Source organism: Prionailurus viverrinus, chromosome B4 (genome assembly GCF_022837055.1).
Source record: "Prionailurus viverrinus isolate Anna chromosome B4, UM_Priviv_1.0, whole genome shotgun sequence".
NCBI lineage: Eukaryota > Metazoa > Chordata > Mammalia > Carnivora > Felidae > Prionailurus > Prionailurus viverrinus.
The window spans coordinates 96,393,108-96,417,361 of NC_062567.1; the positions used below are offsets into that span (position 1 = coordinate 96,393,108).

General features: G+C 38.2%; 1 protein-coding gene across 1 annotated transcript in view; it reads left to right on the forward strand.

Moving 5' to 3' along the window:
- Positions 1-14,289, forward strand: part of GLIPR1L2 (GLIPR1 like 2) — a 33,468-nt gene extending 19,179 nt beyond the window's left edge. Inside the window, exons 4-6 of the mRNA XM_047865846.1 lie at positions 4,634-4,719; positions 12,861-12,887; positions 12,971-14,289. Coding sequence (XP_047721802.1) covers positions 4,634-4,719; positions 12,861-12,887; positions 12,971-13,347 — 490 coding nt within the window. The 3' untranslated portion in view covers positions 13,348-14,289. The remainder of the gene's footprint in view (positions 1-4,633; positions 4,720-12,860; positions 12,888-12,970) is intronic.
- The last annotated feature ends 9,965 nt before the right edge of the window (positions 14,290-24,254 follow it).

Below are 24,254 nucleotides of genomic sequence, written 5' to 3' on the forward strand. Positions count from 1 at the left end.
TGGATTCTGTATCTCCCTCTCTGTCCCTCCCTTGCTCACTTTCTGTCTTTGTTTCTCTCTTTCTCTCTCAAAAATAAATAAACATTTAAAAAAATAAAAAATAAAGAGTTAGATAATTAAGCTGAGTCACCTGAAAGTTTCAGTCACCACCAGAATTGCGTTGATTTTGAAACAATATAGATCAGGAACACGACAAGGATGCCCACTCTCACCGCTGCTGTTTAACATAGTGCTGGAAGTTCTAGCATCAGCAATCAGACAACAAAAGGAAATCAAAGGCATCAAAATTGGCAAAGATGAAGTCAAGCTTTCGCTTTTTGCAGATGACATGATATTATACATGGAAAATCCGATAGACTCCACCAAAAGTCTGCTAGAACTGATACAGGAATTCAGCAAAGTTGCAGGATACAAAATCAATGTACAGAAATCAATTGCATTCTTATACACTAACAATGAAGCAACAGAAAGACAAATAAAGAAACTGATCCCATTCACAATTGCACCAAGAAGCATAAAATACCTAGGAATAAATCTAACCAAAGATGTAAAGGATCTGTATGCTGAAAATTATAGAAAGCTTATGAAGGAAATTGAAGAAGATTTAAAGAAATGGAAAGACATTCCCTGCTCATGGATTGGAAAAATAAATATTGTCAAAATGTCAATACTACCCAAAGCTATCTACACATTCAATGCAATCCCAATCAAAATTGCACCAGCATTCTTCTCGAAACTAGAACAAGCAATCCTAAAATTCATATGGAACCACAAAAGGCCCCGAATAGCCAAAGGAATTTTGAAGAAGAAGACCAAAGCAGGAGGCATCACAATCCCAGACTTTAGCCTCTACTACAAAGCTGTCATCATCAAGACAGCATGGTATTGGCACCAAAACAGACACATAGACCAATGGAATAGAATAGAAACCCCAGAACTAGACCCACAAACGTATGGCCAACTCATCTTTGACAAAGCAGGAAAGAACATCCAATGGAAAAAAGACAGCCTCTTTAACAAATGGTGCTGGGAGAACTGGACAGCAACATGCAGAAGGTTGAAACTAGACCACTTTCTCACACCATTCACAAAAATAAACTCAAAATGGATAAAGGACCTAAATGTGAGACAGGACACCATCAAAACCTTAGAGGAGAAAGCAGGAAAAGACCTCTCTGACCTCAGCCGTAGCAATCTCTTACTCGACACATCCCCAAAAGCAAGGGAATTAAAAGCAAAAGTGAATTACTGGGACCTTATGAAGATAAAAAGCTTCTGCACAGCAAAGGAAACAACCAACAAAACTAAAAGGCAACCAACGGAATGGGAAAAGATATTCGCAAATGACATATCGGACAAAGGGCTAGTATCCAAAATCTATAAAGAGCTCACCAAACTCCACACCCGAAAAACAAATAACCCAGTGAAGAAATGGGCAGAAAACATGAATAGACACTTCTCTAAAGAAGACATCCGGATGGCCAACAGGCACATGAAAAGATGTTCAGCGTCGCTCCTTATCAGGGAAATAGAAATCAAAACCACACTCAGGTATCACCTCACGCCAGTCAGAGTGGCCAAAATGAACAAATCAGGAGACTATAGATGCTGGAGAGGATGTGGAGAAACGGGAACCCTCTTGCACTGTTGGTGGGAATGCAAATTGGTGCAGCCGCTCTGGAAAGCAGTGTGGAGGTTCCTCAGAAAATTAAAAATAGACCTACCCTATGACCCAGCAATAGCACTGCTAGGAATTTATCCAAGGGATACAGGAGTACTGATGCATAGGGCCACTTGTACCCCAATGTTCATAGCAGCACTCTCAACAATAGCCAAATTATGGAAAGAGCCTAAATGTCCATCAACTGATGAATGGATAAAGAAACTGTGGTTTATATACACAATGGAATATTACGTGGCAATGAGAAAAAATGAAATATGGCCTTTTGTAGCAACGTGGATGGAACTGGAGAGTGTGATGCTAAGTGAAATAAGCCATACAGAGAAAGACAGATACCATATGGTTTCACTCTTATGTGGATCCTGAGAAACTTACCAGGAACCCATGGGGGAGGGGAAGGAAAAAAAAAAAAAGAGGTTAGAGTGGGAGAGAGCCAAAGCATAAGAGACTGTTAAAAACCGAGAACTGAGGGTTGATGGAGGGTGGGAGGGAGGGGAGGGTGGGAGGGAGGGGAGGGTGGGTGATGGGTACTGAGGAGGGCACCTTTTGGGATGAGCACTGGGTGTTGTATGGAAACCAAGATGTCAATAAATTTCATAAAAAAAAAAAAAAAAAAAGAAACAATATAGATCTATTATAAAATTTGAGGGGTGCCTGGGTGGCTCAATTGGTTAAGCATCTGACTTTGGCTCAGGTCATGAACTCACAGTTGCGAGTTCGAGCCCAGCATCAGGCTCTGTGCTGACAGCTCAGAGCCTGGAGCCTGCTTCAGATTCTGTGTGTCCCTCTCTCTCTGTTCCTCCCCAGTTCGTGCTCTCTCTCTCTCAAATAAGTAAATAAAGATTTAAAAAGATAAAATGAAATTAATAAAATAAAATTTGAATAATGGTCTTCTAATGGACTTAGGATTGGACATGGGTATAGTTACTCTTTGGGCCACCCAGGCAACATGTCCTTATCTAAGTCCTGGACACAGGTCCTATAGATGAAGGTATGGTCAGATATCAGTCTGAAAAATGTCCCAGAGGGCTGTTCAGTCTTGACTTAGAGAAAGCAAATACCTGAAAATAGAGAAATTTGACTGCTTCTTCAGGTACTGCTTGGACAGCTGTGAAATTTCAATGGACATTGCTGGTTATAGGTACTTACCTGTTGTCTTCTCCTAATCCAGCCCAATAATTCCAATTGCAGTTGTGGAATTGTATAGATTCAGACTTGATTTAGGCTAGACTTCTCAAAACTCAGAACAAGAGGAAGATTGGCATGGGAGAGTATTAGTCTGGCATTTCTGGCCATATAATATAAATAGTGATATGAAATTCAAATCTTTGAAAAAAGAGGGCCCATTGTATTCTAGCATGATGTAAATTTATTTATTTTGATTGATTGATACATTTATTTATATATATTTCATTTATTTATTTGCCTTTCCAAAGTTATTCTAGGCTATAGTCATCAGACATGATCATGGGGTGATTGGCCTATGCTGCAGATTTTAAAGGCACTCTTTGTAGTGAGTAGCATTTTGTATAGGTTTAAGGGCAGGGGTCCTCCGTCCCTGTGTCTAAGGACAGGAAAAGTGCTGCTTTTGTATTGGAGGCATCTATTTCAGTGATAAGAGATTAGGGCAAGAAATGTAGGCTAGGGTGTCGGTAAAGGTGAGTAGATCAATTCTTGAATTTTTGAAAGGCTAGTGTTCTGCTAGGATCAAACAAAATGCATCTCTTCCTTGAAATGGTTTTATAGTGGAACAGTGACATTAGAGAAGCGATACCTGATCTGCAAATAACTATAAACCTCTGGATGTCTTTGATGGACTAGAAAGCTTGCCATTCATGGGTATCATATACCTTATTGGATATCACCAAAAACTTCTGATAAGATATGACTCAGAAATTTGATATTCCGGTTTTTGAATATGTGTTTCTTAGGTTTCACCCTTCTTCCAGATGGCCCAGAGTGACCAAACCAGGGGCATATGTGCCTAACATTTGTTTTTATAGTTTCCAACTACATACAGAATTTAAAATCCTGTTTAAATAACCAGGATTAATGACCCTCTGGTCACTAAAAAATATCATTTCCCTGCCTATCTTTCTTCTTTCTTAACCTAAATCCTTCATATAAAGCTTCCCAATTCGTATCTACTTTGGAGCCTCTTTTTTTACCTAGCTCTAGGAAATTGATGTAATAATTTCTCACTTCTTCCCCCTGTTCCTTACAATGGATTAAACCATTTTTTTAATTCACTTTAATTTATTTGCTTGTTTATATATTTACATTTTTTTTTAATTGAGAGAAAGAGAGAAAGGAAGTGAGCGAGGGCAGAGAGAGAGAGGAAGAAGGAGAGAGTGAAGTAGGACTCACCTGAAGCAGGGCTCCTGTTCACCCAAAGCAGGGCTGGAGCTCACCTGATGCGGAACTCTAACTCACAAACCATGAGATCATGACCTGAGCTGAAGTTGGATGCTTAACCGATTGAGCTACCACGGCTCCCTATATTTATGTATTTTTAAAGCAGACCTCTAAGTAAGCCAAGCAGCTGGGTCTTTGGGACAATAGGCATTTCAGAATTTTGCAAACTCATCAGAAATTTAATATATCATTTCTATAGAACTTTTAATACATTTGTACCAAGCAGAAAGCAATTAATTATAAAACATTCTATAACATCATTTTGAAAGGAAAATTTTGCTACAAACTAAAATGAAAGCAACATTAAAACTAACTCATTAAAATTATACTACTTTGTTTCAAGGACAAGGGAATTCAGAGACAATTTTCTTAGGGGAAAAAAGGAGAAGATTACTGAAATTTCCAGTTTCAGTACTTTCTAGAGTCCATTTTCTTAGTTAAATCACTTTTATAACCTAACTAAAAATTGGTAAACATGCTATTTAAATGATGAGATTTGAGACTTTTTTTAACTAAATGTTTTCTGCTTTTTTCTAGAGGATCTCTGTCGAGAAGGCCTTATACACCAGGAATAGTTTGTTCTCAATGTAGCAGATATGACAGATGCACAGATTTTCTATGCAGTAAGATCAAGAAAATAACTTAAACATAAAAAATCCATAACACATTCTATGATAAGAAAAATGAAGTGTTGAACACTAGTTTTTCATTGTCACATTAGTATTGTTCTTTTGACCAGAGGGGTGTTATTATATTATTAAAAGAGGGTTGAAATAGGTTCATCTTTAGATTTTTCTAGACTTCACAGCTATTTCTGCCCTCTCTTACCCCTGTTTTTGCCCTTGGAGACATACCACAATGTCTGAAAGGAAGAATGAGAACAAACAATTTCCCCCTGAAAACACTTCCCAGCTAATTCCTGAAATAGTAGCCTGTTTGAAAATGACTGCTCTAAAGGATAGGATATTCTAAAATATTTATAGAAAGAAAAGAAGTAAAGTAGTTTAATAGCCTTTTATTTTAGCCACCCCCCCCCCCCAAATATTCAAAAGATGAAAGTAGGAAATACGTTTGGTTAAATTTTTCATTCAATTTTTCCAAACATGAGAGCATATAAAGTATAACTATCCCTGGAATATATGGTGCTTAGAAGAATGTACTAAGGGATAAATTCAGACACTAAGGGACACATTGTGATTTTGTGATAAAGAAACTAATGGACAATTTCATCATAATGCCACAGCTGAGATTAATCCACCCTAACATTTTTGCCCTTATTTCACTTGAATCAAGATGCAAAATCTTGCTCTTCCTCTTCCCCTTTTCTTTCTCCTTCTAAAAAATTCAATTCTGGGGCGCCTGGGTGGCGCAGTCGGTTAAGTGTCCGACTTCAGCCAGGTCACGATCTCGCGGTCCGTGAGTTCGAGCCCCGCGTCGGGCTCTGGGCTGATGGCTCAGAGCCTGGAGCCTGTTTCCGATTCTGTGTCTCCCTCTCTCTCTGCCCCTCCCCCGTTCATGCTCTGTCTCTCTCTGTCCCAAAAATAAATAAACGTTGAAAAAAAAAAATTAAAAAAAAAAAAAATTCAATTCTAACACCATTAGGTAGGTCAGAACAAGGGAGGCATCTACATAGAGGGTCACAAGATGTGACATATTAGAGCCTAAGCAGAATGACAAGGGATTCACACACAGTGCAGTGGATATGAGAAAACAGCCTACGCAGGGTTAGGACAGTGTCTGCATAGGGATATGGCCTTGAATAGAAAGTTAGAGCCCCTTTGGAGAAAGTGAGCCATCCATGCATGAGGTCAGGCTTGAGTTTTCAGAGACAACAAGATGAAGCGTTCCCATACCCAGACAGCTCAGTATGTGGTATCTGAGCCCAAGTATGTGGAAGAGAGCATCATCATGGGGTGGGAGTAAGAAGCCTGGCATAGAGTATCAGAGACTGAGCAGGTAAAGACTGCATCCACAGAGGGGTGGTTTGGCACTGGTTGTTGGAGCCCAAGCAGAATGAGGGAAGGGTTCACATATAGGAGTGCCCTGACAAAGAGGTATTAAAACCTACACAGGTAAGGGGGAAGCCATGTTTAGGGACAATTTTACATGAGGTGTCAGAGTCCAAACTAGGTGAGGAAAGCTTTAATGTAGGTGAGGTGGCCTGCATGGGAAGGGTCAGAACTCTAGTAGAGTAAGGAGGGAATCTACACACTGGAAAAGCCCAAAGCTGGGTTTCGCAGTCTGAGCCAGGTAGGAGGGGACCCAAGTGGAGGATCAGCCTATAAGTTGCCAAATTAAATACAGGATGCCCAGTTAAATTTGAAATTCAGTGTAAACAAAAAAAAATATTTTTAGTATATGTATCTTCCAAATACTGCATGGGATATACTTACCCAAAAATTTCTTTGTTATTTTCTGCAATTTGAATTCAACTAGGCATCCTATATATTTTTAAAAAATTTTATTTAAATTTCAGTTAGGGGCACCTGGGTGGCTCAGTTGGTCAAGCATCCAACTTCGGCTCAGTGAGTTCAAGCCCCACATCAGGCTCTGTGCTGACAGTCAGAGCCTGGAACCTGCATCAGATTCTGTGTCTCCCTCTCTCTCTGCCCCTCCTCTGCTCGTGCTTTATCTCACTCTGTCTCTTAGAAATAAATAAACAACAACAACAAAAAATTTTAATTTCAGTTAGTTAACAGTGTAATATTAGTTTCAGGTGTACAATATAGTGATTCCACGCTTCCATACAACTCCCAGTGCTCACCAAAGTGCCCTCCTTAATCCCCATCACCTATTTCACCCATCCCCTCATCCACCTCCCTTCTGGTAGCCATCAATTTGTTTTCTATAATTAAGTGTCTGTTTCTTGCTTTGCCTCTCTCTTTTTTTCCCCTTTGCTCATTTGTTTTGTTTCTTAAATTCCACATATGAGAGAAGTCATATGGTATTTTTCTTTCTCTGACTGACTTATTTCACTTAGCATAATACTCTGGAACTCCATTCATGGCATTGTAAATGGCAACATCCTATATTTATATTTGCTAAGTGGCAACTCTACCAGCCTGGTGTAGGGTGTAAGAGTGCAAGCAGGGTGAGGAGGGCACCCATGTAGAAGAGAGGGGAGAAGGAATAACGAGGACTGGAGATATACTGAGGGGATTGATCAAATATACAAATAGGTTAAGGATAATGGGCACCAGTTTTCTCACTGTCAGAGGATGGAGTATAAATATGTAAAGGAAGAAAACAAGCATGAGTCTTGTGATGACTTGGAACTAGAGGTATTTGAACTTAAGGATTTCAATAAATATAAATAATCATAGTTGTAAATATTTGTATATGTATGTACCTACATGCATATATTCCCTAGCTCTGGGATGGCTTTGGAGCAACGGCTTCCCACCCCCAAAGGAATGAGCACAGCTAGCACCCAGATCTTGGTTTCCAAATTCAGGCCTTCACTAAAAAAAACCAGGGCTCACTGGAGAAAAGTTCCAAGGCTGGGGCAGGGAAAATATAAGAAAAACCCAGACCATCTTTTTATACTCGTAAACAAAGAAATAAGTGCTCAAAGAGTGACAGGGACATATAGGAAAACAGACACACAAGGACACAGAATCCACTTTAAAGGGCTCTCTGTGGTCAAATCTGGGATGATTAGAGTACTGAAGTAATAATAGTAATTGATTAGAACTCATGGGATACAACAGGAAACTATGATTCATACTAATGTAAATTAATAAACGAATAAATTAGAAGTTCGACGAGGAACAATGTATTAATAGTTCCAAAGTAACTCTCCATAAAAGTACTTAATTACTAATGGGAAAATAATTTTACAACAGAGCAGTTTAGCAGACACCACCCTAGTAAAGTGACCAATGTGAACATCATCAGCAATGGGAAAAATTAAAAACAAAAACAAAAACAAACAAACAAACAAACAAACCTGCACCACCTGAGAGGATGCAAGGAGAAAAACACAGCATCACTACTGGGGTACTCCTGCCAAAGATGCACAACCAAGTCCAATCACAGAGAAGCATCAAATAAATCCAAACTTCAGATTTGTTGAGAATTTGTCTGAAAAATAACTAGCATGCTATCTTCAAACAATGTCAGGATCATGAATGTCAAATAAGAAGTGGAGCACTGGCCTAGACGAAAGAAAATAAAGACATGAAAACTAAATGCAATGCAATTTTGAACATGATCTTTTGTTACAAAGGACAGTATTAGCACAGCTAGTACAAAATTGAATGAGGTCCAAATATTAGAATGTAGTAATGTAACAATGTTAATTTCCTGATTTTGTTGGTTGTGTTATTGTTATGTAGAAGAATATCCTTGTTTGTAGGAAATACTAAGTATTCCAAGATGATAAGGTATCATATTGGCAACTTGCATTAAGATGGTTCAAAATAAGTTATTTGTACTGTATTGCAACTTTTTTCTAAGTGAGGGATTCTTTTAAATTAAAAAATATTTTTAATGCAAAATCTAAGGAAAGCAAATCAATTTGAAGTTTTTTGTTACAGTCCAGGGGTGAGATGAGGTTCCTATTTGAGTATTTATGAGAGAAGTAGAGATAATGAGACAAATTTGATTAATATTTATGGGGCAAAACTAGCCAGTCTTGGAGACTAATTTGATATAGTGATGAGAAAAAAAAAAGAGAGTCAAATATAACTATCAGGTTTGGTGGAATTGAGATATGAATTATATGAAGAGAGGAAGCTATGGAAAATAGATAATGGGTTTTGATCATCATTAGCTTTAAATACCTGTTTAACATCTGAGTAGATAAGACTAGTAAGTTTAGGGTACAGAACAGGGCTCTATTTCAGAATCATTAGCATATAGACAACACTAAAAATATAAAAACGGAAGAACTCACCCATAGAAAAAGAACAGTATGCCAAGAATAGGATCCTAGGGGGAAAAAATGAGAAATACTGGAAGAGAATGGGGGAAACAGTGGAAGAGGGACAAGAAGAAGAAGATACCCCAGTGTAACCTTTTATTAAAGTGTGCTTATTGAATTGACAGTATGGGAGATTGTTAAGTCTGGGTTTCAGTGTCTGAGTAGGGTAGGAGGGGGTCCAAGTGGAGGATCAGCCTGAAGGTTGCCAGATTAAATACAGGATGCCAAGTTAAATTTGGGTTTCAGGTAAACAAAAGTATTTTTAGTACATCTCAAATATACTAATGAAGAACTGAAAGTCAAATTGAAAACAGCACGTGGAATAAAAAATGCTGAAAAACACAGTCAGGGATATGGAGGTCTTTAAAAGTTAAAGAGAAAATTATAGGGGCACCTGGGTGGCTCAGTCGGTTAAGCATTGACTTTGGCTCAGGTCATGATCTCACAGTTTGTGGGTTCAAGCCCCGCATCAGGCTCTGTGCTGACAGCTCAGAGCCTGGAGCCTGCTTTGGATGCTGTGTCTCCCTCTCTCTCTCTGCTCCTCCCCCACTTGTGCTCTGTCTCTCTCTGTCTATCAAAAATAAATAAATGTTAAAAAATTTGTAAAGAGAAAATTATAAATAGGCACTGATAAATCAGATTCAACATGTGAATAATTGGAGGCCCCGAAGAACAGAACAAAAATAATAGGACAGAAAATAAAGCTATAGATAGATACAAATATTTAAAGAAATAATAAAAATTTCAGAAATAGAAGTTCTTGAATCTAAACATTGAAATGCCTACTATCGAATGTAAACTGATGCAGCTATTATGGAAAACAAGGGGAGGTTCCTCAAAAACTTGATAATAGACCACATGATCTAGTAATTCTGGATTTAAAGCAGTAATTCTACTTCTGGGTATTTATTTGAAGAAAATGTAAACACTAACTCATAAAATATATATATGCATCCACATGTTCATTTCAGCAGCATTTACAATAGCCAAGATATGAAACTCATATCTTGTGTCCATTGATGGATGAATGGATAAAGAACATGTGATACACACACGCACACGCACACACACACACACTGAAATACTATTCAGCCATATAAAAGAATGAAAATCTTTGCCATTGGTGACAACATGGATGACCCTTATGCTAAGTGAAATGTCAGAAAAAGAAAGATACCATTATGATCTTACTTACATATAAAACAAACAAACAAACAAAAACCCAAGCAAACACAAAAAACCAAGCTTACAGATATAAAGAACAGATTGGCTGGTTGCCAGAGGTGGAAGTTAGTGGTGGGCAAAATGGGTAAAGAGGTCAAAGGTACAAACTTCCACTTCTACTTATAAAATAAATAAGTCATGAGAATGTAATGTAGAGCATAGTGACTACACTTAATAATAAGGTATTGCATATTTGAAAGTTGCTAAGAGAATAGAACTTAAAATTTCTCATCACAAGAAAAAAACATTTGTACCTACATATGATGGCAGGTGTTCACTAGATTTATTGTGGTGATCATTTCACAATAAATACAAATATTAAATCATTATGTTGTATACCTGAAACTAACATAATGTTATAGGTCAATTATACCTCAATTTAAAATAAGTAAATAAAATAAAAACAACCTTGTATAGATAAAAAGAAAGAAAGAAAATGCATACTATGTGCCAGGAAAAAATAATGCCAAATAGTCTCCATTTAGACACTGCCTAGTGAATTAGAGGAAAAGAAAGACTCCTTTAAGTATCCAAACCAAAATATAAAATAGTTCATTAGAGTTTAATAGTCTGGGTTGAATCAGGAAAACAACCACTTTAAATATTCAGACAGTATAGCATTAACATAGAATAGAGAGCTTTCATGAATGGTGGAAACTAGAAGAGCACAGATCACAGAAGTTGCCACGAAAAGGCAGAGAAACTGTAGTTAAAAGGTCAGGGAAGCAGACACTGAAGACCTCCTTAGCCTGAAGCACCAAAACAGGTGGTTCTCAAAAGCTTACCAGAAAATTTGAGAATCTTTGAGAAAGCTCCCACTAAACGGTCTCAGTGTTTGGCAGCAAAGCATTTTTCCCATCCTACCAAGAAGCCACTGTGAATCTCACATCTGTTCAGGTATCTGGGTAACAACCACCTCGGGAGAATAATGGTCTCCACTTCTCTTAAATCTTCCAAATTTCACTTGCATTCCTGTCATTGGCAAACTCTAACCTGAAGCTACACAGAGAAAGGGATTCACAGAAAGGTAGTTAGTGCCTGGTTTCAGGGTTGACTTTCCGCCAGTGTGGTAGAATGCTGCTTTGGCAATTAACAATGCTTCATGGGGGGGGGGGGGGGGCGGGTAGTTTGGCTGGAGTCAAACTTTTCTACAAGAACAGTCAATGCTAAAAGATAGTGGAATAATGACTATATCTATATTGCCCTTAATGCTGTACATAAATTTAGGCAAACCTATTATTCAAGTACAAGGAGACAGACAAATGTTGTGGGAACATGACGAAACTTGTGGTACATAGTTCTTCATGAGAACTTTCTCAATAAACCCCTAGAGGATGGCTTTCACCAGAAAGAAGAGATGAGTGGAAACAGAAAAGCTGCATTGAAATAACTATCCATAAACATTGAATCTTAATTGATAGACAAAGATTAAAACTAATCTGAAGTCTGTAATTATTTTAAAAAGTAAATATAATAAATTTGTCAATATACAAATGATATAATTAATAAAATTTGGGAGAAGAAGAGAAGGTAGAAAAATGTGCTTAATTTCTTCATCTTTTATAGCCAGGGGCCAAAAGATATTATTTAAAGCTGATAAATGAAACAATGGTATTTAAATATTCAATCAAGTACAAAAGTAAGAGTGTAATCAATGAAGATTAGTGATGACAAATGAAGGAAAGTATAAATAAGAAACATGCTAATTACATCATTGCTCAAACTGATCACATATATGGAATGAAGTAGAGAAAATATAGACTGTGTGGTAAAAGATTTTTTTAAAGGAGCTCTAAAATAGAAATCATTACATAAACTGTGAAGTAAAATAAGACCAAGCACAAAAGGCTAAAATAACCTCAAAGAACCAGTAGGTCAGTTCATTTCTAAAGTTGTCTGAAGAGTGATTTCTAAATTTTCTTGTAAGGGTAGTGTCAGTTGCAAGACAAAACCTCTTGGTTGCCATTGGGTTCTGTCTGTGTGAGAACTCATTTATCCTCACTCTCCTTCCTAATGTAATCCAGGAATGATTGTCTTATTGTCTCTGCCCCAGTGAGCAGAGGAAAAGAAATTTATTTCCTGAAAAGTATTATGATAGCATTGGGCAAGATAGCAAAAACAATGAGTGCCAGGCTATGGAATTAACTTTCCTATCTAAGAAAGGAAGAGCAACTGAAAGCTTCTGAAAATAAGAATTAAATGAGGAAAATGAATAGATTCAGATGATTAATTTGGAATGATCTGGGGGGAAAAAGAGAGATGCAAGTAAGAGATATTATAGAAGCCTAGAATGTTGAAGCCAGAAAAATTTTTAGAGGACAGAAGTGAAGTGATTCGTATAAGGGGACAATGATTTAGAAACAGAATTAGTAATAGAATCCACATGTTCTCATTCCTATACTTCTATGTTCTCTCTAGCAGACGAGGCTGACTTTTACTAATGGAGAATACATTATATTTTATGATGGGCTACTGGTTGGAGGAGGCACATCAAAGATGGCAGCATGATGCTTGACAACTAGGAGAATGATATCATTATTTTTAGAAAAAATATCTTATTTCTAGGGAAAGAAGGAATATTATGTAAGTCTTTATGGACTTTCTTTTTCTTTTTAGGTAATGCAGATCGTGACCAAGCCATATGTATGTATTGTTGTCCTTTATTTCTTAGACAGTTTAACTACTTTATGTTGAAATCCAGCTTTCAATTGCTTCTTTATTTACAGATTACCGATTTTGGTATCCAAGATGGGAAGTTCCCCGGCCAATTGTGTGTGACCCACTGTGCTTATTTATTTTCTTTCTGAGAACACTGTGTTTTTCAGTATGTGTCATAACTGTTTTGATAATACAGTCTCGGTTTCCAAATATATTATTGGAGAAAGAGATGCTATTTTCCCCCGAAGTAGTTGAAATAGAGCCGGAAAAGGAAGAGGGGATAAAGGGAGAGAAGATGAAAAAGAAGGAAGAGGACAAGGGAAAGGAGAAAGAGGAAGTGAAGGAAGAGGAAGATAGAGAAAAGGAAGAGGAGGAGGAAGAGGAGGAAGAAGAAGGGGAGGAGGAGGAGGACGAGGAAGGGGAAGGGGAAGATTTACCTCCTTGATAGGACAAAAGTATAATACCAAAAAAAAAAAAAAAAAAAAAGGTGGGGGAGAAATAAAACACTAAGCTTTAACAAAACAGGATATGTACAAACCACTACTACAATAGGTTTTATTTTCTTATTCAATTTAAGTTTGAAAAACATATACATATTTATAGTACATATTATAAAACAAGCTCTGGGACATTGAGAACAGATAAAGATGTGATGATAGAAATACTAAAAAAGACTTGACTAATCTAATTGGTCTTAAGATTTTACTGTGTTATCCTTATAAAGGAAGGAATTCCTATTTTCTAAATATGTTTCTATCTCTGTGTTTTAAATATTTCTTAAATAGGTTAATAAGTTTCTCAAGTATTAAGATTATACATGTAATATGCTTAGGATTGTTCCAACTCAAGATAACCATTCAATAACTTTTGGTTTTGTTGTTTTCATCATTACTATTATAGCTATTTTTGGTAGTGGTGATGATGGTGGTGATATTGATCAATATGATCAAGGCACGTGATATCAAGGCATTGAATATCATTGTATATATTTGTACTGTATGTGTTTGAAATAGTTTAAGTGATAGTTGTACATGCTGTTAGGAGACAAATTTTTATTTCTATTTCATGCTTACTATTTCATCAAAGCCTTGTTGTAATTCTTTCCAGGCTATATAATTTGTTGCCACCAAAGGCCAATAATTGTCAAAAGTTTAATTATTTGTGATTGAGCAACCTGGCTGCTTCCAAATTTATGTGGTAAAATAAAATAAAATTTAAAAAGTTATATACTTGTAGTTATTCAATATGTACAGTAAAAGTTCACAAATTGGTGCGGCACCTGGGTGTCTCAGTCGTTTGAGCATCCAACTTCAACTCAGGTCATGATCTCACAGTCTGTGGGTTCAAGCCCCGCATCGGGCTCTGTGCTGACAGCATGGAGCCTGGAGCCTGCTTCAGATTCTGTGTCTCCCTCTCTCTCTGCCCTTCCCTCACTCGTGCTCTGTCTCTCTCTCAAAAATAAATAAACATTAAAGTGTATTTATTAAAAGAAAAAAAGTTCACAAATTAGTAATATAAATTAATTTTTTTTTATTTTGAGAGAGAGAGAGAGGAAGAGAGAGAATCCCAAGCAGCGGGGCTCAAACTCATGAACCATGAAATCACAACCTGAGCAGAAGTTGGACACTTAGCCAACTGAGCCACCCAGGCACCCCATAAGTTAATAATATAAATTAACTACTTACCATGTGTAGTACTAATAAATGATCTGAATAAAAATGCCTAACATAGCATCAATCAAATGGTATAAATTTCAATGTTTATTAACTTTATTATATTAAAAGCCTATTCTTAAATGGGGCAAGATGAGAATTACACCAAAAAACCCTACATGTATATAATTTCTATGAAGTCAGCTTCCTGGAAAAAAAAATACAAAAAACTTAGGTACAGAAAAGGGCTGGTTCTCTACAGGACTGTTATTTATGAGTATTCTCTGATATTTGTATACCATCTCATAGCTTCCAGAGTGCTTTCACATACTTATTTAATAATCAAAACCACTCTGTGGAGTTGGTATTGCTTCCATTTTTACAATGAGAAGACTGACTTTGGATTTGTAAACAACCTAGGACTGAGAACAAATTAATTTCTGGACATTCTGATGCATTTATAAGTATAAATTCTTCATAATACTATGTTCAATTCCCACTATGACTAACTTATGTATCTGATATCTGACTTCTACTCATCTAACTTTAATCTTCAACATATTCTCCAGGTAGTTTCATGGAATATGATTGCTATATGCCAGAGGTTCTTAACAGGAGGCAATTTTGCCATATATACATTATTGTATGCATATATAGATTAATGCATATATACATTATTGTATTTCCTTAAATTCTCATTTTTCTAAAAAACTGTTATCCCAGTTTCTTTCCTACCATTCTTCCATCACCTTTTTGTATCCACAAGTTACCATGGGAATAGTTATTTTGTTATCATGATTCTGTCTCCCTAGTCTGGGGATGATCCACTGACCACAGGTGGGCACAATCATTGCTTTTGGTTTGGGGATCCAGACAGACATTCAATACAGGTTCTTCTTAGTGTCCTTAGTGGCTCAAGTTTTTATTTTTTTTATTTATTTTATTTTTTTAAATGTTTATTTATTTTTGAGAGAGACAGAGTGTGAGCAGGGGAGGGGCAGAGAGAGATGGAGACAGAATCCGAAGCAGTTCTATTTGAACTGTCAAATAGAACCTGATGCAGGGTTCAAACCCACAAGCCATGAGATCATGACCTAAGCCAAAGTCAGATGCTTAGGAGCGCCATCAAGTTTTAATATGTAAATCTCTGAGGCTGTTTAGCAGACTGTATGGAAAGAAAGAATGGATACAAACAGAAGCAATGAAAGACTGTTGTCCCTGATACCTGGTTTTATCCCCACCTTTCACATGTATTGGGTTTTTTCCAGAATATATCCTATTTTCAGCCAGTAAGTTTTCCTAGGTTATTTTGAGTTGGATTCTGTAACTGATTCCATGGGTAGGATATTCTTACTATAAAGTTATTTTCTGGCACAAAAACAGACACATAGACCAATGGAATAGAATAGAAACTCCAGAACTAGACCCACAAACGTATGGCCAACTCATCTTTGACAAAGCAGGAAAGAACATCCAATGGAAAAAAAGACAGCCTCTTTAACAAATGGTGCTGGGAGAACTGGACAGCAACATGCAGAAGGTTGAAACTAGACCACTTTCTCACACCATTCACAAAAATAAACTCAAAATGAATAAAGGACCTGAATGTGAGGCAGGAAACCATCAAAACCTTAGAGGAGAAAGCAGGAAAAGACCTCTCTGACCTCAGCCGTAGCAATCTCTTACTCGACACATCCCCAAAGGCAAGGGAATTAAAAGCAAAAGTGAATTACTGGGACCTTATGAAGATAAAAAGCTTCTGCACAGCAAAGGAAACAACCAACAAAACTAAAAGGCAACCAACGGAATGGGAAAAGATATTCGCAAATGACATATCGGACAAAGGGCTAGTATCCAAAATCTATAAAGAGCTCACCAAACTCCACATCCGAAAAACAAATAACCCAGTGAAGAAATGGGCAGAAAACATGAATAGACACTTCTCTAAAGAAGACATCCGGATGGCCAACAGGCACATGAAAAGATGTTCAGCGTCGCTCCTTATCAGGGAAATAGAAATCAAAACCACACTCAGGTATCACCTCACGCCAGTCAGAGTGGCCAAAATGAACAAATCAGGAGACTATAGATGCTGGAGAGGATGTGGAGAAACGGGAACCCTCTTGCACTGTTGGTGGGAATGCAAATTGGTGCAGCCGCTCTGGAAAGCAGTGTGGAGGTTCCTCAGAAAATTAAAAATAGACCTACCCTATGACCCAGCAATAGCACTGCTAGGAATTTATCCAAGGGATACAGGAGTACTGATGCATAGGGGCACTTGTACCCCAATGTTCATAGCAGCACTCTCAACAATAGCCAAATTATGGAAAGAGCCTAAATGTCCATCAACTGATGAATGGATAAAGAAATTGTGGTTTATATACACAATGGAGTACTACGTGGCAATGAGAAAAAATGAAATATGGCCTTTTGTAGCAACGTGGATGGAACTGGAGAGTGTGATGCTAAGTGAAATAAGCCATACAGAGAAAGACAGATACCATATGATTTCACTCTTATGTGGATCCTGAGAAACTTAACAGGAACCCATGGGGGAGGGGAAGGAAAAAAAAAAAAAAGAGGTTAGAGTGCGAGAGAGCCAAAGCATAAGAGACTGTTAAAAACTGAGAACAAACTGAGGGTTGATGGGGGGTGGGAGGGAGGAGAGGGTGGGTGATGGGTATTGAGGAGGGCACCTTTTGGGATGAGCACTGGGTGTTGTATGGAAACCAATTTGTCAATAAATTTCATATAAAAAAAAGTTATTTTCATTAAAATGTTCATTATTCTGAAACAGCATGAACAATAATGGCACTAAAACTCAAATCCTTCATAGAGGTCCTTCATAGCATTATATGGTCAAAGGAATAGAGTGTCTTTTTAAGTTTTATTTCCTAAGTCTTGGTTCTCGATATCATCTCCAGCTCTCCCAAAACCACACACCCTATGTTCTTAGAACATTTACTTTTATCTTTATTACACAAGTTACAGGTTGACTCCCTACATAAGGGATCATTAGCGTGAATCCCAGGGGTGTCAGGGAAAATTACTCTTATTCAATTTCCATGGCACTGAGTTTCAGGAATGTACTTTGACCAGGATGTTCTGGCCCAAATAGTCTTGAGTGGTGAATGAGCATTCAGTTCATTCCTTAAAGTATCATGTATTCTATTACACATTGTAAAACTTAGACTGTTGAAATGTCCTTGGCAATAGCCAGCAAATGTCTATACTACATTATGTGTAGTATATACTTACCCTTGGTTTAGTTAAGGGTTGGTTTAGTTAAGGGTTGAAAAAGTGTGAAAGACTCACTACACTCCACCAATAAACATTGACATAACATTAGTGATCCAATGCTATCTTGAGTCCTTCATTTAATTGGTCCAGGATCAAGTGTGTCATTCCTTAAAACCAGATAAAGGTAAAGATTGTTGGTTCCTCAACTTCCCATAGCAATGAGTTACAGGGAGGGTGGTAATAGACACTACACAAAGGGAGCCTAGGGAAGAGCAAGAATGAGTAAAGAATGTTCACAAGGAACAACATACAGAATGGGAATGGGAAAGAAACTGGAGTCAAAGGGCTTGGCGACTGTAGAAGGGGTAGGACATGCAATTATTTAGGATAGCCATGAACTTTTTCTACATAATTCAACATAATGTTGCTGAGAAATCAGGTTGGCCAGCATTGGTAGGTTGGGGTAGAGTGGAGGACATTGGACAGTGCCTTTTCTTTCCCTTCCCTAGCAGAAGGAATTGCCAAAAGCACATGCCCACTGAAATTCAAAGTACCACCTGACTGAGGGAAATAGATTATGGGCAGTATTAGACAACATCTCTAAAAATATTTAAAATCTGAGGAACACTAATGATATTCCTGTTATTAAACAGATTGGATAGGGGTGCCTGGGTGGCTAAGTCAGTTAAGCGTCCAACTTTAGCTCAGGTCATGATCTCACAGGTTCATGAGTTTGAGCCCCATGTCGGGCTCTGTGCTGACAACTCGGAGCCTGAAGCCTACTTCAGATTCTGTGTCTCCCTCTCTCTCCTCCCCTCCCCAGCTCTCTCTCTCTCTCTCTCTCTCTCTCTCTCTCTCTCTCAAAAATAAACATTTAAAAAAATGTAAACAGATTGGATAGACTTCATCATTGGAGCGAGACCTCTGATGGGATGCTCTATGCTTATATGGTGTTCTATTCCTGTGGCACTCAGGAAACCCACACATGATGATGTTAGCTAAGACTCTCGAGGGCAGTAAAGTCACACTCATACCCAGGAAAGATGTCATAATAAGTGTCTATTTCAATGAGAATGAGCCACTGGCTTTTCCAGGATGGAAGGAGTCCAATGTAGTCAACTTGCCACCAAGTGGCAGTTGGTCTCCTCAAACAATAGTGCCATGTTAGGGACTCAGAATTCACCTCCGTTGTTGGTAGAATCTACATACAGAGGTACTTGGAGCAACACCGATAAATGAAAGTCCATGCAAATGGACCAACATGTGGCATCCATGCGTTCCATTTGTCTGCCCATCATGCTAACTCTGCATGGGGAGAGGACAAAGTCTAGATAATCTCAACTGATAAATTATTTCATCTACTTGGTCTTTCAATGCCTCTGGTGGGCAATAATCTGTTAAAAATTTCTGCACGCCATTCCCACTCCCTTGTTTCCATTCACATGCCTCTGCCCCAGACCTTCTTATTTCTCCCCTTTCCATCCTTTTCCTTCTAAACTCCTAACCTCTGGCTAGATATTTGCTGCTGTCCATGTGTCCATATTGATTCTCATCTCAAGCCACTTGTGTTTCCATACAAAGTGGATGGTCAGATGTACTACCCTGGAGATTTTCTCTCACTGCTGACTTTCAAAGCCACTCCCTGTGTATGGCTGTAATGCAGCCATTGTCCATTTTCAGCTTGCACCCATATCTTGGACCAACTGATCGATAAATTAAGATTTTACTTTTAAAAATTACCTTTATTTTTAGGTACAAGACCCCTCTCAATATAGTCACAGGTGTGAACTGAGACAGGGATGTTGGTATAACTGATGGGTGAAATTGAGGTCTAGGTTATCTGCTCATGTAGCTTACTCTTGCCCTGTGGTTCCACTTGGATTCAATCACATGATAATGCTTTGGTTCAGTGTCAGCTCAGATCATGTGTCCAGCAGTTTCCCAAATATGTGGATATTCCCCCTTTGCAAATATATACTCATTCAAGTAAATGTCCCTGGGTCCCTTTTGGAAAGTACTAGGAAAATCTTTAAAGTGCATACTAGTGGCCTCCTAGGAACTCAGCCACCTCTTCAGTGGTTTCCCCATGTAAAAACTGGCTCAGTTCCAGTACCTAAGCAAGGGATCATGATTTCTTACCACTTGCTTCACTGGATCACTACTGAAACCATCTGTGCCATTTCAGATCCTCCTGAAGCCAATGTCAAGACAGAATTATGGGCACACGGGTGGCTCAGTTGCTTAAGCTTCCAACCCTTTATTTCAGCTCAGGTTATGATCTCATGGTTGGTGGGATCAAGTCCCACATGGAGCTGACAGCACAGAGCCTGCTTGGGATTCTCTCTCTCCTTCTCTCTCTGCCCCTCCTCTGCTCACATGGGCACCTACGCATGCTCTCTCTCTCTCTCTCTAAACTCAAAAATTAAAAAAAATTAAAAAAAAACTTAAAAAAAAGACAAAACTGAAGTATAAGAGGTTTATTAGTTGATTCCTGTAAAACTTGAAGTATCAAAGAATATAGTATGGGAAGGAGGGAAAAAAAGAGTAACTTTATAGTGGAGAAACCTGATAAACCCTCCCTCAGACACAAGGTCGACATCAACAGGGTAAGTCATGTTAATATTATGTATCTTTGATATGATATGATGAAAATGGCATTTTATCTTTGTGATCGTCTCAAAAACATAGAATCCCAGTCAAATCATGAGAAAAATATCAGACAAATCAAATTAAGGGATATTCTATAAAATACTGACCAGTTCGCCTAAAAAACTTTCAAAACTTTCTTTATTTCATCAAAAATAAGGAAAACCTGAGAAACCATCAGAACCAAGAGGAGTCTAAGTTTAGACGAATGACTGTTAAATGTAATATGGTATTCTGAACAGGATCCTGGAACATAGGGCATTAGGTGAAAACTAAGAAAATCTGAATAAAGTATGTACCTTAGTTAATGAAAATGTATTGATATGCATTCATTAATTGTGTCAAACATACTTAAGATGTTAATAATAGGGGAAAGTGGGTGTGAGGTCTTTGGGAACTTTGTATGATCTTCATATTTTTTTCTGTAAATCTAAAATTGTTCTAAAACACGGTTTTTAAGAAAATAAAAAATATGATACATGAAAATTACATAAAATTCAAATTGCAGTGTCTATAAATAAAGTTTTATTAGAATACAGAAACACACACAAAGGGCCAGGAGAGCAGGAGTAGATAGGGAAAGACTTCAGACTATAATGCATATCTGACACCTCTGAAATTCAGTCAGAAAGAGGCTCAGACTGCAATGTAACTCAGAAAATCTGAGCCCACAAAGGCAGGGAGCTATGGTACGAAAATCCCCTATGTAAATCTTTTGTGTTAGGAGAAGTATGTGTTGGGCAGTGTGTCAGAATTTTAATCTGAAATTAAATCAGAGGATATGAAATGGAAAATCCCATGCATGTCCCCTCAGGAACACAAAATTTAAGGAGTAAGAGACTGCTTTCCCATAAATGAATGATTTACAGAAAACTCATATTATTGGAATTTGCTTTTTTTTAATGTATGTTTATTTATTTGAGGGGGGGAGGGGGAGGGGCAGAGAGAGAGGGAGAAAGAATTCCAAGCAGGCTCCAAGCTCAGAGCAGAACCCAACATGGAGCTTGATCTCATGATGGAACAAATCAGTAACAAAGTCTGTTAGGAATCCCAGAGCTCATTGTTGGTGAGGAGGGTATGAGTCAGTAGGAGAACCTGCTGCTGCCGCCATGGAGCAAGTGACAGAGGGTTCTTTACATGGGAACCTTATAATAGTCAAAGCTGAAAGGCATAGGAGAGTTTAACAACTCAGACCCTGAGGGACACCGTAGGAAATTGTACTTCTGGAAGAAGGCTGGGGAGGGCTACAGGGAAGAACATTGCGCTTTTAGACCTAATGATCTTGGATCCACCTATTCACCACTTTCCCTTCGAAATACAGCCATAGACATTCTCCAGGGTTGAATGCCTTGGTTGAGACTTTGCCTACTCATAACGATCTCCAATAACTTTAAGATCAAAGATTCCAGTAAGAACCTGGGCATTGTCAGAAAAGCATTTGAATAAAAAACAGGCAGCTCATCAAAGTGACCCAATTAAATGGAAATGACACATTCGGAAACCTGTCTGTAAGTAGGGGAAGCCACCTCCCTGGGTCCAAGACTGTCCCCAAAAGATGACTTACTTCTAACACTGAAACTTTTTCCCCACCAGATGAGTTTTTATGTTCAGAAAGAAAAAGAAAGATGGAACTTGATTTGTGGATGGCAATGCTTGACTGAGGGAGGAGATATGTTTCTGAAAGAATGCCAGCTAACAGAAAATTTCTAGTAAAAGAAAAAGAGGTGAGTAATCAGCTAAATGGACAGTTATATACAGTGTGGCTAATACAAACCCTTACTGAGATTGATTGATTGATAGATATGATAGATAATGACTCAGTCAATGACCAGTCGTCTAACCATTTGTTTTGGCAAGTGAGACACATGGATTCAGACTTTAAAATACCATCATTTGGATGCTGGACTTAAAGAAAAGCCATGAGCTTTTTTTCTTAAAATATAGATTACTCACATGTGGTTGAAAAACCCATTAGTCACATTCAAAGGAGAAAAATGCTAGTGACTGAAAAAACAAGATATATTTATTTGTGCAAGCTTTGACAGGTTTAGGTCCCTGGGATGAGTGTACATGAAGTTGTAAACCAAGTTTCAATAGACACATTTCCAGGACTTGCTCTTGTTTCCTGTCCAGCTTATAATTTACTGAAGACATGTTTACATTTTAGTCCTTAAACAGACCCCCAAGTTACATGGCTCATCACCCATGGGAATAATAAGTTACAACGAGTTTTTCTCTGCTATTGACAATTTTAGGGGTTTTGACTTTGTGACTGAGGCCTTGTCAAAAACAAGAAAGGCTAAAAGACAAGATTACCCACAAATGTAAACCCAAACTTAGATATCAGCCCATCAGGGAATAGCATTTTATAGTACAGACCGTACAAAACACAAAGGAGCAAGAAATTTAATATGAACTGAGCCTCTCAACAATTCATATCCACCACAAAGCAGAGGAATAAACAGAAATTTAAATGGACACTTTAAGTAATTGAAGCTGCCTTGATCTTATAACTAGCATGGTGACCTTTAAACAGGTGTTCTTAATTTTATCTGATTGATTTACTAACCCTCCTATTATATCTTCTAGAAGGAGAATAGAAAGCCCTTGCACGTCACAGGACAGGAATTAGACCTCTTGCTCAACCGCCAGACACTGAAAGCTGTAAAGAGGCACCACTAAATCTACACGGAATCAGGAAATGTTACAGGCCACTGCACCCCCTCCCTAATTAACTACGCCCAGTCCCTTTAAAGCCCTCTTGGCTAGGCAGAAACCGTGGAGCTGGCTTTTGGACCAGAGTCTGCCTTCTCCCCAGGTGGCCGGCCTCCTGAATAAAGCTCATAGTCCTTTCCAACCAAAACGGGCTCTTGGGTACTGAGCAACAGGCAGAACTTGGGTTCCACAACACAATTACTAGACAAAGCAGGTGGGGGGAGAGGGTGCATTGTGATGTAGTATTGAGTAATATCCCAGATTAAAAGATGTGTTTCAATTCATGTTGCAGGGTTATAAAGGTAGATCACCAGGTGAATGGTTTCTAAGAAAGGGAGTTGGCAAGATGGGATAAAGAGGAAGGATGCAGCTCTCTGAATAACTTCTCCAGAGGTAACTTACTTTTCTGGCTCCTACACAAAGCAGAAACTAGCTATCTCCATTGTGTCCGCAGTCTGAAACAGATACCACCTGCCCCTCCTCCTTCTTCTTTGTACTTGGAGTGTGGAAGTGAAGCCATAGATGCAGCAGCAGTCCTGTGACCTTGAAATAAGAAGCACGAGTGGAAAATCCACATGCTAAGGGTGACGGAACAGGAAAATAGAAAGAGCTGGAAATAGTCACATCATGTTGCTACTGCACCAGTCCTACACTTCCGACCTGCAGACTTCTTATTATTATTTTAGAAAAATTATATCCCAGCCACCTGAGTGGCTCAGTCAGTTAAGTGGCTGACTCTTGATTTGGGCTCAGATCATAGTCTGGCAGCTCATGAGTTCAAGCCCCATGTGACTAACAGTGGGGGCCTGCTTGGGATTCTCTCTTTTTCCCTCTTTCTCTCTGCCTCTCCCTGCTTCTCTCTCTCTCACTCTCTCAAAATAAATAAAGTTAAAAGAAAATCTCTTAAAGTATACCCCGTTGTAGTTAAGTTACTGTGGATGAGTTGTTGTGCAACTATCCTTCTCTTCAAAAACAACCTCAAAACAGTGAAATTCAAAATGCAGCAGAGAGAGGAAACAAAAATTGCCAATATCAGAAATAAAACAAGGGATACAACTAGAGATCCTAGGGGAGAAATCAGAAGGACAATAAATGCAAA